Source organism: Drosophila sechellia, chromosome X (assembly GCF_004382195.2).
Source record: "Drosophila sechellia strain sech25 chromosome X, ASM438219v1, whole genome shotgun sequence".
NCBI classification, from domain to species: Eukaryota; Metazoa; Arthropoda; class Insecta; order Diptera; family Drosophilidae; genus Drosophila; species Drosophila sechellia.
The window spans coordinates 11170781-11187158 of record NC_045954.1 but is presented as its reverse complement, the minus strand read 5'-3'; the positions used below and the strand labels follow the sequence as shown (position 1 = coordinate 11187158).

General features: G+C 42.7%; 3 protein-coding genes and 1 long non-coding RNA gene across 6 annotated transcripts; 3 read left to right on the top strand and 1 right to left on the bottom strand.

Annotated features, from left to right (window-relative positions):
• Nucleotides 1-548: 548 nt before the first annotated feature.
• Nucleotides 549-7516, bottom strand: LOC6619860 (glutamine synthetase 2 cytoplasmic). Of its 3 annotated transcripts, none has more exons than XM_002044037.2 (5): nucleotides 7318-7516; nucleotides 5923-6095; nucleotides 1738-2078; nucleotides 1454-1645; nucleotides 549-1386 (listed from the first exon to the last, which is right to left on the bottom strand). In XM_002044037.2, exons 1-5 carry the CDS (start codon nucleotides 7326-7328, stop codon nucleotides 994-996), a joined length of 1110 nt encoding a protein of 369 aa, XP_002044073.1. In that variant the 5' UTR covers nucleotides 7329-7516; the 3' UTR covers nucleotides 549-993. The 3 variants fall into 3 exon arrangements, with proteins under 3 accessions (XP_002044073.1, XP_032581502.1, XP_032581501.1); XM_032725611.1 differs by lacking the exon at nucleotides 7318-7516 and adding an exon at nucleotides 6279-6433 and having other exon boundaries at nucleotides 5923-6107; XM_032725610.1 differs by having other exon boundaries at nucleotides 593-1386; nucleotides 5923-6107; nucleotides 7318-7456.
• Nucleotides 7517-9260: 1744 nt separating this feature from the next.
• Nucleotides 9261-10350, top strand: LOC116802170. The gene is made up of 2 exons (XR_004362544.1): nucleotides 9261-9441; nucleotides 9913-10350. It is a non-coding gene; the product is annotated as an uncharacterized LOC116802170 (long non-coding RNA).
• Nucleotides 10351-11789: 1439 nt separating this feature from the next.
• LOC6619859 (odorant receptor 10a) lies at nucleotides 11790-13823 on the top strand. Its single transcript, XM_002044036.2, has 5 exons — nucleotides 11790-12798; nucleotides 12887-13074; nucleotides 13134-13423; nucleotides 13477-13629; nucleotides 13733-13823. The coding sequence occupies exons 1-5, from the start codon at nucleotides 12251-12253 to the stop codon at nucleotides 13781-13783; spliced, it is 1230 nt and encodes a 409-aa protein (XP_002044072.2). The 5' UTR covers nucleotides 11790-12250; the 3' UTR covers nucleotides 13784-13823.
• Nucleotides 13812-16297, top strand: LOC6619858 (gustatory receptor 10a). The gene is made up of 2 exons (XM_002044035.2): nucleotides 13812-15152; nucleotides 15991-16297. Exons 1-2 carry the CDS (start codon nucleotides 14085-14087, stop codon nucleotides 16147-16149), a joined length of 1227 nt encoding a protein of 408 aa, XP_002044071.1. The 5' UTR covers nucleotides 13812-14084; the 3' UTR covers nucleotides 16150-16297.
• The last annotated feature ends 81 nt before the right edge of the window (nucleotides 16298-16378 follow it).

Genomic DNA, 16378 nt, shown 5'->3' with positions numbered 1-16378 from the left:
AATATAACGATAAAACTGATAACTGAAGAGCAGAAAGAAGTAAAATTCAACTAAAACTACAACAAATCAATAAAATTAAACGGATATACAAAACGAAATCAAAGTTACAATTTTTAGTATTAAATAAATAAAATGAAAACCAACAAAAATGGGCTTTATATTGGGGTAAATACGGCTTATCGGCCAGTGGAAAACATATGTACATCAACCCCATCAATGAACTCTCGCCGAACTGAACTTCATCCTTATCTGCATGCAGTCTGTATACTATATATGTACTATATATACAGTATAAAATCAGCGCGTGCCGGCGACTCAGGAGAAAGTCTAGACGTTCGCTGGCATACTAAGTATTCTTTTTAAATTGTAAAATGATCTTAGCAATTAGATATCTGGCGAGTTACCAAGTAATCAAGAAAGTCTCCGCTTTGTATTGTTTATTTTTTTTTTATTTTTTAGTGCATTTACTTAACTAGAGAGTATATGTATGTAGTTTAGGATTAAAGTTAATTATTTAATATCATTAACAAGTAGGGGGCTGAGTTTACTTTTTTCGGGGTCTCAGGGAATTGTTTGATACTAGAGCTTTATGTTATCTTTTCTTTTTCTTTTTCTTCGTGGGGATGTCTTTTTTGGGTTCTTGCTCCTCTTCATTTCATCGTCATTACGCTGACCACATTAATATATATTTTATAGGTCAACACAAAAAAAAACTCATACTAAAACCTAAGTAACAGCAGCTACAAAAAAAAAGAAAAAAAACTTTGAAAATATCAGCAAGAGGAGGAGGGGGCTGCCTTAGGTTTCTAGTTCTGGGTTGTGGGAAATACGTTAGGTAAAAACTAATCCTACGTTATGCAAATAACTTCGCGTTCGGTGTTCAGTTGATCGGGTGTTCGTGGGTCATTGGATCAGTGGATCAAAAGGTGGTTTAACAACAAGCTATAAATCGATAACAACAATTCGGGAGATAGGCATGTCCCATGTCCCGTCCTATTCGTCCAGGCAGATGGTGCGCAAGATGGCCTCCACCACGGAGTAGGGATCGCAGTTGGAGCTGGGGCGGCGATCCTCGAAGTAGCCCTTGCCATCATCGTTGACGCCGCGGGGAATGCGTATGCTGCATCCGCGATTGGCCACGCCGGCACTGAAATCGTTGATGGAGCTCGTCTCGTGCTTTCCGGTCAGACGACGGGCATTGTCCTGGCCCTGCTTGGGATCGTAGGCGCGAATGTGCCTCTCGTGGCACTTGGACAGCTTGGCCACCGCCTTCTCGATGTCCCGGATGCCGCCATCCTCGCGCATAGCCTTCGTGGACACATTGGTGTGGGCACCAGCACCGTTCCAATCGCCAGGCATCGGCTTGGGATCCAGAGTGGACACAATCTGTGCGGATATTGCAAATATATATAGTCACTCTTGCTCCGCAGAGATCGTAGCTTATGAAACTTACGCCAAACTCCTCGGAGATGCGGTGCAAGAGGAAACGGGCCATCCAGAGATCATCACCAATGGAGATGCCCTCGCAGGGTCCCACCTGGAATTCCCACTGGGCGGGCATCACCTCGGCATTGGTGCCGGACACCTTGATGCCGGCGTACAGACAGGCGCGATAGTGGGCATCCACAATGTCGCGTGCGTAGACCTGCAAGCCAATTCAAAAATATGTGTTTAAAAATCAAATTACGTATACGCCCCATTGGCTGGGTAAAAGTGTTATCAAATAAACGAACTCACCTTGTTGGCACCAACGCCGCAATAGTAGGGACCCTGGGGTCCGGGGAAACCGTTCTTGGGCCAGCCCAGCGGATGGCCATCGAAGTCGAGGAAGGTGTACTCCTGCTCAATGCCGAACCAGGGCTCCTCGGCGGCGCACTTGTTGGCCACCTCCAGGCAGGTCTTGCGCTTGTTGGTGTCCGTGGGGGTGCCGTCGAACTTGTAGGTGTCGCACATCACCAGGATGTTGTTGCCGCGCCGGAAGGGATCCTTGTAGATGGCCACCGGATACAGGTAGGTGTCCGAGTTGGAGCCCTCGGCCTGGTAGCACGAGCTTCCATCGTAGTTCCAAACGGGTAGCTCTGCAAGATTCGAACATAAAAATGCAAAAATTGGGGGGCTTAGTCTTTGGACATTTGTGCACGATGGGGGTTAATTTGAAAGGGGTGACCTCGTCGCTCACTTAGCATGCGATACCCTCGAATTAAATATAATTGAGGGCAATTGACTTGCGATTGCGGGGTTCCGTTCGAAAGTTCACATCCCCCGTATTTTCGAAACCATAACTCGTTAACGTACTTTTGTAAATCCAATTGAAAAATGTTTACATAGCAAAATGATAGGTACTGTAAAAACCGGTACAGATTTATCCCCGTTCTGCTATTAAATCATAAAATCATTATTTAGCTTCTAAATTGTTACTAGCTCGAACTTTCATATATATATATATTAATTTACTACTATTAATAGACTAACTTAATAGACTTCTATTTTAAAGTTAAGTGGAGAGTGAGTCAAAGTACCCAATTTATATACAAATGATTTAGTGTTATTGTGAACACGTTTTCCTCAGAGAGAAAATATTGTATCTTTAGTGACGTTACATCTTTAGAGCCCTTTGTTTACGTAAGTATAAATTCAAATGGATTAAACAATTGTGCTTATTAAGTTTCAAAGCGCAAGCGGCAACCTCCCCCCCCAACCTCAAAAAAAAAAAAAAATAAATAAATATTAAAAATGTTGAGATAATCAAGAGGTGTTGGGTGACGAATGTTTGTTTGCTCGCCAACCCTTTTCCCCATTGCCTGTTGTTTATGATAATAAATAGTTAATTCCCCGTATGTAAATAATGCTAATGAAAATATTTCACTTATGCAAATCTTTTGGCGGGGAAGTGGGGGGGGTAACAGGCGAGGGGTGACCTTGAGCCAGCGTTTTCATTTACAATCTGGTATCTCGTGTTGGCTTCCTATCTCCGCTCCCCATCCCTCTCCCACTTGCTGGTCCGCATGTGTGCGCGTGTGTGTGTGTATGTGTATCTGTTTGCCACTCGAATTTATAAGCAGCTGTAGATTTTTCCACACACACACACACGCAGCAAGAACGACTGGTTCTCAACGCACGTGTGTCAGTGTGTCACTGTGCCGGCAACACTACAGTTATTAGCCTTGCTCTCCAACCGGCCACCCAACGCCCACAGCTCCCCCCCCCCCCGCGATTTCACCTTCGCGAAACTGAACAGCCCCCCCAATAGCTACTGTTGCTATTTGCTTCCGATTTCTGTCCTACACGGCGACAAATAATGCAAAAGGCCGGCTATTATCAGCCACTATCAGTCGTTGGAGATTGCAATCCTAAAGATCATTGATCTTGAAAACTACTACTTAATCAAGTAGTTAAGCAAACATAATACCAAATTAGTGGATCTTAAAACACGAAATTCAATCACTTCTCCAATCAATAGATCGTAAAAAGAGTTACACTCAGCAAAATGAAGCTCTCAACATTAGATTAATATAATAATAAGCTAAATTAAATAAAATAATTGAAAAAAAAAACATAACTAATCCGCAGATTTCTTTCCTAATTGGGTTTATTTTTAAATAAGTACATTTTTTCCAAGTGTAAGTCTTTTCAATTTAGCAAACTGTACTTTTCTACCACCAAGTACTTGCATCTATCTCTTTCTGACGTGCCCATCCTTGAAGTGACTGGCAATTTTGTGGCTCAAGTGTTTATAAATGCAATCGGGTTAAAAAGTTGTCAATTACTATTGATTGCAAATGATATTCGCGGTTGGGGGGTTGGCAAAAGGATTAGACAACAAAATCGATTGTCCTTTATTGAAAGAGGCACGCTTCAGCGATTAAATGTCATTTGCCTGGCAATTTTGTAATAATTGAATCCAAGTGGCACATTACAATTTGACTTTGAACCTGAAATGTGAGATGGAGAGTGTAATTCCCCTTCTTCGCTTTTTCACTCTTCAAAAGTAATTAAAATAAATATTAGGAAACTGCAGCTCTCTCACACCGACGCTCTATATACCCCTCCTGCTCCAACGGCAATTGGAGGCCCTTGGTGCGAGTGGGAGGTAGAGCGTGTGAGTTCATTTGTAATTGTGCACATTAAGGCATTGAGTTCTGTTTTTTTTTTGCTTTTGCTTTTGCTTTTTGCAAATGCAAGTCAAAAAGTTGGGGGCGACAGCTATCCGTCCTTGTCACACAGCTTATGGGGTTTTTCATTACAAAGAAAGTAGAGTCTCCAGAAATTTAGTTATTTCCAAGTGCAATAACTAAATGTACTTCGATTCCAAATAAACATAGCTGTGTGAAGCTGATAAACTTATATGACTGATTGTTGTTAAACACTTGCTTTTGCTTGAGTGATAAAATTCACGTTTTTCCGCGTAATTAGAGCACTTCAAGCGCGTGTCACAGCCAAAGTTAGAGAGTTCGAAATGACTTTACAGTGCCCCATAAGTCATATCCCTAAACTGCTTCCTCTTTCCACACGCCCCGGCTAATTGCACATTAAAATGCCATCAATTAGTGCCAAGCAGAAAAAAAAACTCAATAAAAACTCTTTCAAGTCCATACGGCCTGTTAAAAAGCCCCTCCGCCCCGATTAAATCGCATTATCATACGCGCGAGTCGTGAAAATTCTGTTTCTGTTTCTGTTCTGTTTTTAAACCATAAAGCTAAAGCGTCGCGAGCACTTCCCCAGACGTTCGAACTTGGAGGAGCCCAAGAACCGTCGCCAGAATCGTGCCAAGGCAAAGGTCATCCCATCGCCGGGTTGGCTTTGTTGGGGTTATATAACCCCGTGAGAGGGATCAATAAAATAAAATAAAAAACAGAAAAAAACCGCAACAGACGTGGCCATTGCCACACAATTTTTTTTTTTTTTTTTCTTTTTTTTGGGGCGTTTATGGGCTAGATTTTTCAGACGATCGTAAAATCGCACAGATCTACTTATAGTATAGCCCCATATAGCATATAGCTATTGCGTAGTAATTGCTGCCAAATGCGAATTTAAAGCGATTTAAAAGACTGGCAATTTGCAGGCGGCAGATAGTGGATGACATGTACTTTTATATAGTTTCTAATTAGGAAGAGATTATTATCTATGCTAAGCTGATAGTGCGAAGCATAGACCATATGGGAATAATAAATATATGTTATGTTATATGTTTGATTTATTGGTCTATCATCTTCCATTATTTGGTCTATACGGAACTGTGTGAACTTGAGGGGTTTCCGAGTTTAGAAATCTACTCAATTAGCTTCTAATTTAAGAGTGTGCCTGTATTTTCGATCATCAAAGGCGTCTGACTAATTAGCACCTGGCAAGTAGCGTGTTTTTTGCCAATTCCTTAGTTTCTGCATTTAAATTTAACTTAGTTTGAGATTAACTACATTTTCTGCATTTAAGTTCATTCACACGCGACCTATTAAATACCCATTACCATTTGCAGCGGGTTATAAAACCAACGCGGATCGGCGATTCTGTCGAATTAGCGTGATAAATCTAGCCAACTAACTAGCTGAGACGGAGACAGTTTGAAGTCTCTAGACACTCCAGATAAGATAACATAACACTAACACACAAAACCGAGTATTTGGCACATAAATCAAGTGCGAACACGACCTATGTTCCGATAAGTTGGTAATTATTTAATGCCGGCCTTTCAAGTACTTAATCCAAGCGATTTTTAACTACTAACTAATCGGGCATTGTGATTACTGTTCGTTTTAATACGCTGCATTTGCACTATTTTTTTTTTTTTGTATGCACTATAATGTTAATGTTAAGGCAGTGTGGTAAAGTACTCAAAATCCCATTCAACTGTTTGAATCTGTTTGATTTTAATCACAACTTTCATTGGAACTCCTGATCTGATGGACATTCATTGGTGGTACTCACCCTTGGGACTCTGGGGAATGAAGTCCAAGGTGCGGTCCTTGCAGCGCAAATCCTCGCCGGTGCCATCGATCCACACATAAGTGGCCTGAACGATGTTCTCCTGCAGCGGCAGGGAGAGATAACGATCGAGGATCGTCTTGTTGATGCGCGCGTTGGGCGAGTCCTCCAGGATCCTAGCGGACATACTGCTCTTGCGATTAGGGCACCCAAAAAAATAATGATACAAATCGAAAGCGGATCAGAAATAAACAATGTTCGTTTGGCACTCGTCCCGGCAAAGGGGTGGGGGAAGGCGGGGGCGATGGGGGGTTGCGACCCCTACGCTTTTGCTGTCGTGTGGAACTTAAGATCCGCACCTGATTGCTTGAATGCACTTCTGATTGGACTGACGATCTCTGATTGGTGGCGGGACGACGGCTGTCTGCTGTGTCCTTGCGCTGTTTTGGGGGATTTTGGTACTGAATTGGATTTGGTGTGCGCGGAAGCGTTACTGGAACACGACTAAGCTGGAGCCCCTTGTTCCAACTCAATTTATAATGACCAACAGTAAACAACAAAGCAAAACAAAAGCAACGCGCCCGCGTCGTCCCCCCGTTGTTGTTGTTGTTGTTATTATTGTTGTTGTTGTAGTTGTTGTCACTGTAGCTGTTGTTATGGTTGTTGTTGTATACTATAGTTACAACAAACTAGCTACGACTGCGACTGCGACGCCGGCAGCGAAGGCGGGCAGCACGCCATTGAAAACAAAAGCAACAGCTGTTGTCGCAGCGCAGTCGCCGCACGATCAACGCCCCCTCTCCCCCACTCATCCACCTTGCTGCCTCGCTCGCTCGCTCGCCCGCACCGCCCACCGCCCACCGCCCACCGCCCGCCTCCCACTCCCAGCCACTGTCTGATTAGACGCTTTGCAGTTTGTCGCCGGTGAGCGCGAGAGCGAGAGAGCCTGAGAGCTGCTCTCCCAATTGGATTCCTGGCTGACGCTTCCGGTAGCACGGAAAAAAATAGTCGAGCACTTCATGATTTCGGGTAATGTCAATTTTAAAGGAACTTCAGCTGATTTCACTTCAAAAATATACTCAAATCACTCTTGAAACCGAAAAAGATGTCCACACTTTTGTGCATTTTGTTGGTTTTCTTTTTGTGTAATCCCAATTACCCCTTTTTGCGTGCAGTGTACATTTACAGTTGCAGGTTGAGTTGCCAAATTGTTTTGTTTATTTTTAATTCACTTTTGATGTGCCAGCAAATGCGTGTAAATGAGTAAATGTCGCTTATCAGCTGGATCGCCAGCAAATGTTAAGCTGTTAATAGTATTATTATTATTTTTTTATTTTATTTTTATTTTTTTTTGACAAGGACAAGGACAGTCGGCTGATGTAATGATGAACAACTTACGCGGAATGCATCTTATTGTGTGATTTCAATGATTTCCCGAACTGTGAATGAAAGTAGTAATTCCACACGCGAACTTTGACACCTAACACTTGTTCTCTTGTTGTTTTTTTTTAATTTTTGTTTGCTGGGAGCTGTTTGCTCTAATTCCAATTGGGAGTTTCGATCTTGGAGCTGATACAGTGGGCACTTCTTAGGAGCGACTGCGCAGATCCAGCGGCGATTGATCCGCTTTTATAGGCTCCGATCTCCGGTCTCCGATCACCGATCACTTCGCACTCGGACAACTGGGGGGATGTTCGGATGTGTGACTCGATTTTTTGATTATTTTTATGGCGCATAAAGCAAACACGACCATGTGCTAATTACCTTTTCCAGATTCTCACTTTTTTATTATTATTATTTGGCTGTGTGCTCGGCTCGTCAGGTCGCGAAACGAAAGTAAATAGGCCCCAAAAAGGGAGCAATTCCTTTGGCCCAGAAAAGTGACAGACCCCCGCCGAAGCCCCCTACAACGAATAAAAAAAAAAGAAAAAATTGCCAACTGCGAATCCTGAACCCATACACACACACACACACCCAACGCAAAATGTTAGCCATGTTTGCCAGGCGAAGGTGTGAATTTGTTAATTGCAAACGAGTTTGGCACAAAAAGGCTAATTGTTCGCTTCGATTTTTTATGGCTGCGTCTAGGCGGTAATGTAAATTGAACGGAATTTACAACTTATCAGGGCAGTTTTCCATATTTTACAAGCCACTGCCTAAAATGGTAAGTGGAAATAAGATTCTCGCGGAGTTGTTCCTACTTCCTAAAGATGTGCTAAATAAAACAGCCAAGTTTATTTTTTTTAACTTAAAACTAATATTAGTATTTATTTTGTGCGGAGCGAACAGACAATCCCTAATTTACACCGCTTTTTATTACATTTAAAATCTATCGAGTATTTTATTTTGATGGCCATGTTTGGCCATAGTTCGATAAACTCATTTTCTCCTTGGGTGTAAACCATTCGCCAGCTGATCTAAATTTAAACGCAAATAAAAACGTCTGGACGGGCAGACGGTCAAAAGAAACAACAATTTCACGTATCAAATAAATTGCGACAAGCTACATTTTATTTCAATTTTAAATGCACAATTAACATATGTGCCGGCCAGTCGAAAACGCACAGACACACATAAAATTCAACAAACAGGCAAACGTGAAATAATTTTCTATTAATCGATTCCGCTCAGAGATGGCTAAGAAAATATAACAAATTTGGCTTGAAATTCCTTGGGTACTACAGTTTTTTAAATCTAAATGCGTAATTTCAGCAATGTGCCATTAAATTAATCATACATCACGTGTGCCCATATAAAGTTGGCCCACACTGCGTATGAGTGATACGTCATTTTGAGTTTCTCACAATTAGTAAGTAAATTAATCAAAATTTCTCATTTAGTCATTTAGGAAATGCAAATGATAATTTTGTAGCTTATATATATATATTGTATAATGCAATTTCCGTGAATCAACGCAGACAACATGGCGTATGCGTGATATTAGTAAGTTATCTTTACTCAAGCTTTGTTTATAGCTGTTTGCCTACTGAATAAATTAGTGATATTAGCTGAAATATTAATGTATTAATATATGATATCATAAATATCATTTATTTTAATTTTTAATAATACTTAACATATTAATATTTTGCCAAAAAATCGGCTAATTTGCCCACTCTGGCTATCTGGCTATCACGTGAACTGCGCAGGCGTTTTCCGCTGCGGTCATCACCCCACTCCGTCCACTGCCCCCCGCCTCTGTCCACCGCCTCCGTAATCCATCCGTCGATCGTCGTCGTCCGTCTTCTGGTGTTTGCTCGTATTTAACGAGGCTTTTTCGCGAGCCTCTCTCTCGCCGGCTGCATTCAAATTGGCTTAGGCGACGGCCAGGCAATCGCAGGGCCATAAAGCCCGTAAAGCTGAGAAACAAAAAAAAAAAAAAGGAACGCGAAAAACTTTGATCTGCGATAGCGCCTCGAACTTGGCTAGCTGGTCAAGATTAGGAGCCCAGGAGGTGGCCCACCATAAATACCCGGCTAGAGGAAGAGCCGGCGACGCGTGGCATCGATAACCGACTGAGCGGTAAGTAGGTGAAGGCGGCAGAAACTATATGGTCTCCCATTTATACACATATATATGACTAATTGATTGGCGCAGACTGTGGTAAATGGGGAATTTGAATTGGCATTACCACTTCTCATATTTCGCATTAATTTCGCCACTTTAATTGGCGGTCATCAAGCGGCACAATTTATCATCGAGGCCCATCATCATCGGGCATTTGGTCTATTTTTAGGCCCCGCGTTGGGCGCCAGTTTTCCGATCGAGCAGCGTCAGTTCATCGGGGTCACCAGTTCGGTTCGATCCGATTCTGGACTAGATCCCGGCGGTGGGAAATTGAGGGAATACACTGAAATGGGTGCTAATAGTTGGTGTCACATTTGGTATTGTTTCGTTATCTTTATTTAACTGGTATTTATATTTACAATTATTTATCTTTGTACCTTACCGTATAATTAGTTATTGCTACGTTTTTATGGTTTCATTCAATAGGATAATTAACAGAAGCAGCTTTGTTTCCAGTGAACTCCACGTAATGTTCTGGAATCGTTATCAGCACCCTAATGGGGGTCATCGAAATATTAGGTGCCATTTTCGACAAATGATTATCTTGATCGCTTGATCGAGTGGATTTCGTTCTTTTTCGTATTAAGTTTCTTCTGTTTGGGTTTTGGCCACTTGAGGACCGTCATAACGTTGCATAACTCATCGCCCGATGGACGATAGCCGCCGGAGTGAAAAGAAGAACGAGAAAAAAACCGAATTATAAAATGCGACACTCTTTATGCCCCCAATTGGCGTATAAACTCTATTAAACAATTTATGCTCTAAACTGTCTGAATTGCTTAACTTCTTTATGGCACTCGCATTCGCATTCGGTTTCAGTTTGAGTTTCGGGCCCGCACGCTTAATAAACTTATCTAACAGTCATGTGCATGGTTCTGGGGATATTTGGGGTGCCGGGCCAGCTCAGTTGGGTTTGCTTTAGATCGGCTTGTCATGAAACAGACCGGCGTAATCGGATATTCTCGTACCCCCAAATCCCGTGCCCAAGCCCCTCCTCATCCGAAATTATGGCGGCTCGGCTCCCTCGATGGATTCTGGTGATTCCGGGTGACTCTTCAAAAACAATGTCAGGCCATCTCAATTGAGCTGAGTGCTGGGAATGCTTCCCTTTTCTCTATCCGTGCCAGTACAGTGGACACCGGGCATGTTAGATCCTTGATATCGATATTCTTGTCTCAGCTTTGGGAGTGAAGTTCTAATATAAATAATTTATTTATTCATATAAAATTGAAAATATTACAATAACTGTAGGTAGTTTCTCATTTTCGGAGCTTTACTGTATCCGTGTTGCGTGTTAAGCAGTGGGTGTGCGTGCTTAGCGGGCTGGGGTAGCTCAGTTGCTAGAAAGTTGCGATTTGCTGATGCTAAGCCAAGTGAAAACTAGAAAAATGGAAAAGGGGCAACCACTGGGCAATTGGCGTTGATTCAATTTGCTAGCCATTCGGTGCTCGGTGCTCGGCACTGCCGCTGCAATTATGCCCATCAAATCTATCCCAATCCCGCGAATCAAGCAATTTACCCATCATCATTACTATGATCGTCCAGTGTTTTAAATCAATTTGATGCCCTTGCATTTACGAGGGGGCGGTGGACAAGAAAGCTCCAAATTGGCCATTAAATCCGGCTATTTTATATTATTAAACATATTAAGATAGTGTCTCCTTTTTATTGCACTTCAGTGAGTTTATTCTAACTACCTTAATATACATTTCCCTATTTTGAACTTTGAACTTTGAGAAGAACCTTTTTGGGGCCTGAACATGTGGAGTGACCTTATCGCTGCTCTAGATCGACCTTCGATGGCGTCGCGGCTTTTATCAAACCCGATCAAACGCACAAAAATAAAAGCTATCAAACCAATCCGATACCCCGTAAGCCCACAGTTGTGTGCGTGCCACCGCTGACGTCACCGGGCCGAGGAACGTGCGCTGCCAATCTAAGTATATATACTACATAAAAAAGTGGCATAAAGAGAAAAAATAACTTAGACTCGTCTGTGGCGTTGACAAAAATAAAAATAAAAAAACTTCAATACATCAATGATCGCACTCGAAAACGCAAACTCGAACTCGAACACACACCGGCGGACAGGTTTGCATGATTTATGACTCCGCAGGTGATGGGCATCGGGGCGAACAGGTGCGGATTCCAACGGGTAGAGGGGCTAAGGTCTTCCCGAGCTCCAACTTCAATACAATCCAGTTTCGGACTTGAACTTTGGACCTATGATCTAGAAAACTAAGTAACCCCTTCTAGTGCAACTGGGATCTTCCAGGGTATTACCTATAGTGTTATTCCAAAACCAGAATCCCAAATATATCATTGCTCGCACTTAAATCACGTGAACAAGCAAAACAGGAAACAAAACAGGTGCGTGAGTGGGCTAGAGATTAGTTAAAAACGCACGAATTCGTGGAGTCCGATGTCCGAGTGTCTTAATCTTGATTTGTTTGTATTTTGATTACTGAAATTAGCGGCTAGCGCTAATTGATGCATTAGCTCTGATTGCGACTCGTTCCCGGCTACTTGTGCCTGTCGTCCAACCCGATCCATGTATAACAAGTGGAGCTCATGAATCAAAAGGAAATCGAGAAGGTGACCCCGACCGTATGCACCACTTATGCAAAAGTTACTGTTCTAACTTTGGCCAAACTTTCACCGAATAACAAGTCAATTAGCTTGGATGCAAGACTTGTTATGAAAGAGGGTTACAACTACTGGCTATATAAGGAGTATTCCTTGCCAGGATGTCGCTCACACAGCTATGTCCACCATGTCCGAGTGGTATCGCTTTCTGAAACGCGATCAAGAGCTGGATGTGTACTTTTTTGCCGTGCCCCGCTTGAGTTTAGACATAATGGGCTATTGGCCGGGAAGAACTGGTGATACATGGCCCTGGAGATCACTGATTCACTTCGCAATACTGTCCATTGGCGTGGCCACCGAACTGCATGCTGGCATGCGTTTTCTAGACGGACAGCAGATTACCATGGCACTGGAGACCCTCTGTCCAGCTGGCACATCGGCGGTCACGCTGCTCAAGATGTTCCTCATGCTGCGCTTTCGTCGGGATCTCTCCATCATGTGGAACCGCCTGAGGGCCCTGCTCTTCGATCCCAAATGGGAGCGACCCGAGCAGCGGGACATCCGGCTGAGGTACTCGGCCATGGCGGCCCGCATCAATTTCTGGCCCCTGTCAGCCGGATTCTTCACCTGCACCACCTACAACCTGAATCCGATCCTGATCGCCATCATATTGTACCTCCAGAATCGTTACGAGGACTTCGTCTGGTTTACACCCTTCAATATGACGTAAGATGATCTCAGATGCATCTATAATGATATGCTGACTAACTTGACTTACTATATCCTATGCGATTATATCATTTAATGGCAATAGAATGCCCAAAGTTCTGCTAAGCTATCCGTTTTTTCCCCTGACCTACGTATTCATTGCCTATACGGGCTATGTGACCATCTTTATGTTCGGCGGCTGTGATGGTTTTTATTTCGAGTTCTGTGCCCACTTATCAGCTCTTTTCGAAGTGCTCCAGGCGGAGATAGAATCAATGTTTAGGCCCTACACCGGTGAGTGGGTATGAAAAAGTTCCAAGAAAATATTTAAATTATTCTATTTATTCTTGAAGATCACTTGGAACTGTCGCCAGTGCAGCTTTACACTTTGGAGCAGAAGATGCGATCAGTGATCATCAGACACAATGCCATCATCGATTTGACCAGATTTTTTCGGGATCGCTATACCATTATCACCCTGGCCCATTTCGTGTCCGCCGCCATGGTGATTGGATTCAGCATGGTTAATCTTCTGACACTGGGCAATAATGGTCTGGGCGCCCTGCTCTATGTGGCCTACACGGTCGCCGCCTTGAGCCAACTGCTGGTCTATTGCTATGGCGGAACTCTGGTGGCCGAAAGTGTGAGTTCGGCGATAGATTCTATGCTATAGATTTCAAAATCCTTTGCCCATAGAGCACTGGTCTGTGCCGCATCATGTTCGCCTGTCCGTGGCAGCTTTTTAGGCCTCAACAACGTCGACTCGTTCAGCTTTTGATCCTCAGATCCCAGCGTCCTGTTTCCATGGCGGTGCCATTCTTTTCGCCTTCGTTGGCTACCTTTGCTGCGGTAAGTTTCTTCAGAAGAATGGTAGAAATAATAAAAAATAAGAAGAATTTATTAAACAATTTATTAAGTTCATATTAATCAATTTTAACCAACTACCTTGCAGATTCTTCAAACTTCGGGTTCCATAATTGCGCTGGTTAAGTCCTTTCAGTAAATTGGTAATAAATATAAAGTGCCAGTATTTTTCTAATTTAAGTAAAGTTACTTAATGTTAAGGGAATAGCTCAATTCTATTTATTACCATATAACCATACTTCCTATGCAATAGAAACTTAGCAGGAGATTATCTATCCTTTTTCGAGCCTACCATATCGGCCATCTTCAATAATCAGGCGCTGACTGCACCACTTCCATGTCCACTGTACCCACTTTCTACCCACTTCCTAACTACACTATACCCCACATCACGCAACTAAAAAGGAGTTGCTCAGTTTGCTGGGTGAAGCGGACCCGGAATGACATCGCCGGATGAGCGCAAGAGTTTCTGGGAGCGACATGAGTTCAAGTTCTATCGGTATGGACATGTGTACGCCCTGATCTATGGACAAGTGGTGATCGATTATGTGCCCCAAAGGGCGCTGAAACGTGGCTTTAAGGTGCTCCTGATTACATATGGTCACCTATTCAGCATGCTGTTGATTGTGGTATTGCCCGGATATTTCTGCTACCACTTTCGCACCCTAACTGATACCCTGGATCGGCGTTTGCAATTGCTGTTCTATGTGAGTTTCGCCAATACGGCCATCAAATATGCCACCGTAATTGTGACCTATGTGGCCAATACCGTGCACTTTGAGGCCATCAACCAGAGGTGCACCATGCAGAGGACGCATCTGGAGTTCGAGTTCCAGAACGCTCCACAGGAGCCCAAGCGACCATTTGAGTTCTTCATGTACTTCAAGTTCTGCCTGATCAATCTGATGATGATGATCCAGGTGTGTGGCATATTTGCCCAGTACGGCGAAGGTGGCAAGGGTTCAGTTAGCCAGGTGCGAGTCCACTTTGCGATCTACGCCTTTGTGCTGTGGAACTACACGGAGAACATGGCGGACTACTGCTACTGGATCAATGGATCGGTGCTCAAGTACTACAGGCAGTTCAATCTCCAGTTGGGATCGCTTAGGGATGAGATGGATGGTCTGAGACCCGGTGGCATGCTGCTCCATCACTGCTGTGAGCTGAGCGATCGCCTGGAGGAGCTGAGACGGCGGTGCCGGGAGATCCACGATCTGCAGCGCGAGAGCTTTCGGATGCATCAGTTCCAGCTGATCGGACTCATGCTGAGCACGCTCATCAACAACTTGACCAACTTCTATACCCTGTTCCACATGCTGGCCAAACAGTCGCTGGAGGAGGTCAGCTATCCGGTGGTTGTGGGTTCGGTCTACGCCACGGGCTTCTACATAGACACCTATATTGTTACGTTGACCAATGAGCACATCAAGCTGGAGCTGGAGGCGGTGGCTCTGACCATGCGGAGATTCGCAGAGCCGCGGGAAATGGATGAGCGACTAACCAGGGAGGTGAGCCACTAAAAAATAAAAAGAATATATATAAAGGAAAAAGTTAATCTGCATAGAAGAGTACGAATTTTGACCAAAATATTGGAAATAATGATCCAAATATGGATTGTCATACCTTGTTGAGCTCGTAATTTAATTCCCAATCGATTGGCCTTCGAAATTTGGAATTTTAATTTTTTGTCAATTTTCGCAAATTTTGATGATGTTACCCCTTACCGAAAATGCGAAAATCGACCCAAAAATTAATTTTTCAAAATCCGTCAAAAAGTGAAAGTGATAGTTAGTAGAGGTAATTAGCTGCACAAAACAGTAATTCTTGTACTTTTATGACCATTTTAATATAAGTTATGAGAAAAACACCCTTTGTATAAATCGTATTTTTGGCCAAATGTCGTTTTCCAGATTTAAAGGAATAAAATATTTGTTTTTTTGGACACACCATTGGAAATAATTTTCCAAATATGGATTGCCATACCTCGTTGAGTTCGTATTAAAAATTCTAATAAAACTGTATTTAAAATTTGGATTTCTAATTTTTTGTAATTTTTCGCAAATTTTGAAATGCCGAAATACCGAAAATGCGAAAATCGACCCAAAAATTAATTTTTCAACATCCTTTAAAAAGTGATAGGGATAGTTAGTAGTGGTAATTAGCTGCACAAAACAGTAATTCTTGTACTTTAATGACCATTTTTAGATTACTTATAGCATTTAAACCTTTGAGTTGTAGAGTTGAAGCTCCTTTTTTTTTACTACGCTTTATTTTATCATACAGCCGGCTTTTATTGCATCTTCAGAAGTATTTACTAATTTAAAGAATTGTTTACATCTCGTTCAGATAGAACACCTTTCGCTGGAGCTGCTCAACTACCAACCGCCCATGCTGTGTGGACTTTTGCACCTGGATCGCCGATTGGTGTACCTGATTGCTGTCACCGCCTTTTCCTACTTCATAACTCTGGTGCAGTTCGATCTCTATCTGCGCAAGAAGTCCTAGTTAGTGTTCAATTAATAATCAGCAATAATCACAACAAGCCGAATTTAAAATGCTTAGCTATGTTTTTTTTTAAGTCTAGAAAATGTTTAATAGTTTTAGAACCACAAATACTTGTTCCTAATGCAGCTGAATAAAAGCGTTTAACTAATGGCGTTGAAGTTTCTTCTCTCGAATGAGGTGTGTCCTTTGAAGATAGCAGTCCAATTGTACATAAGCTCAGATAAGGACA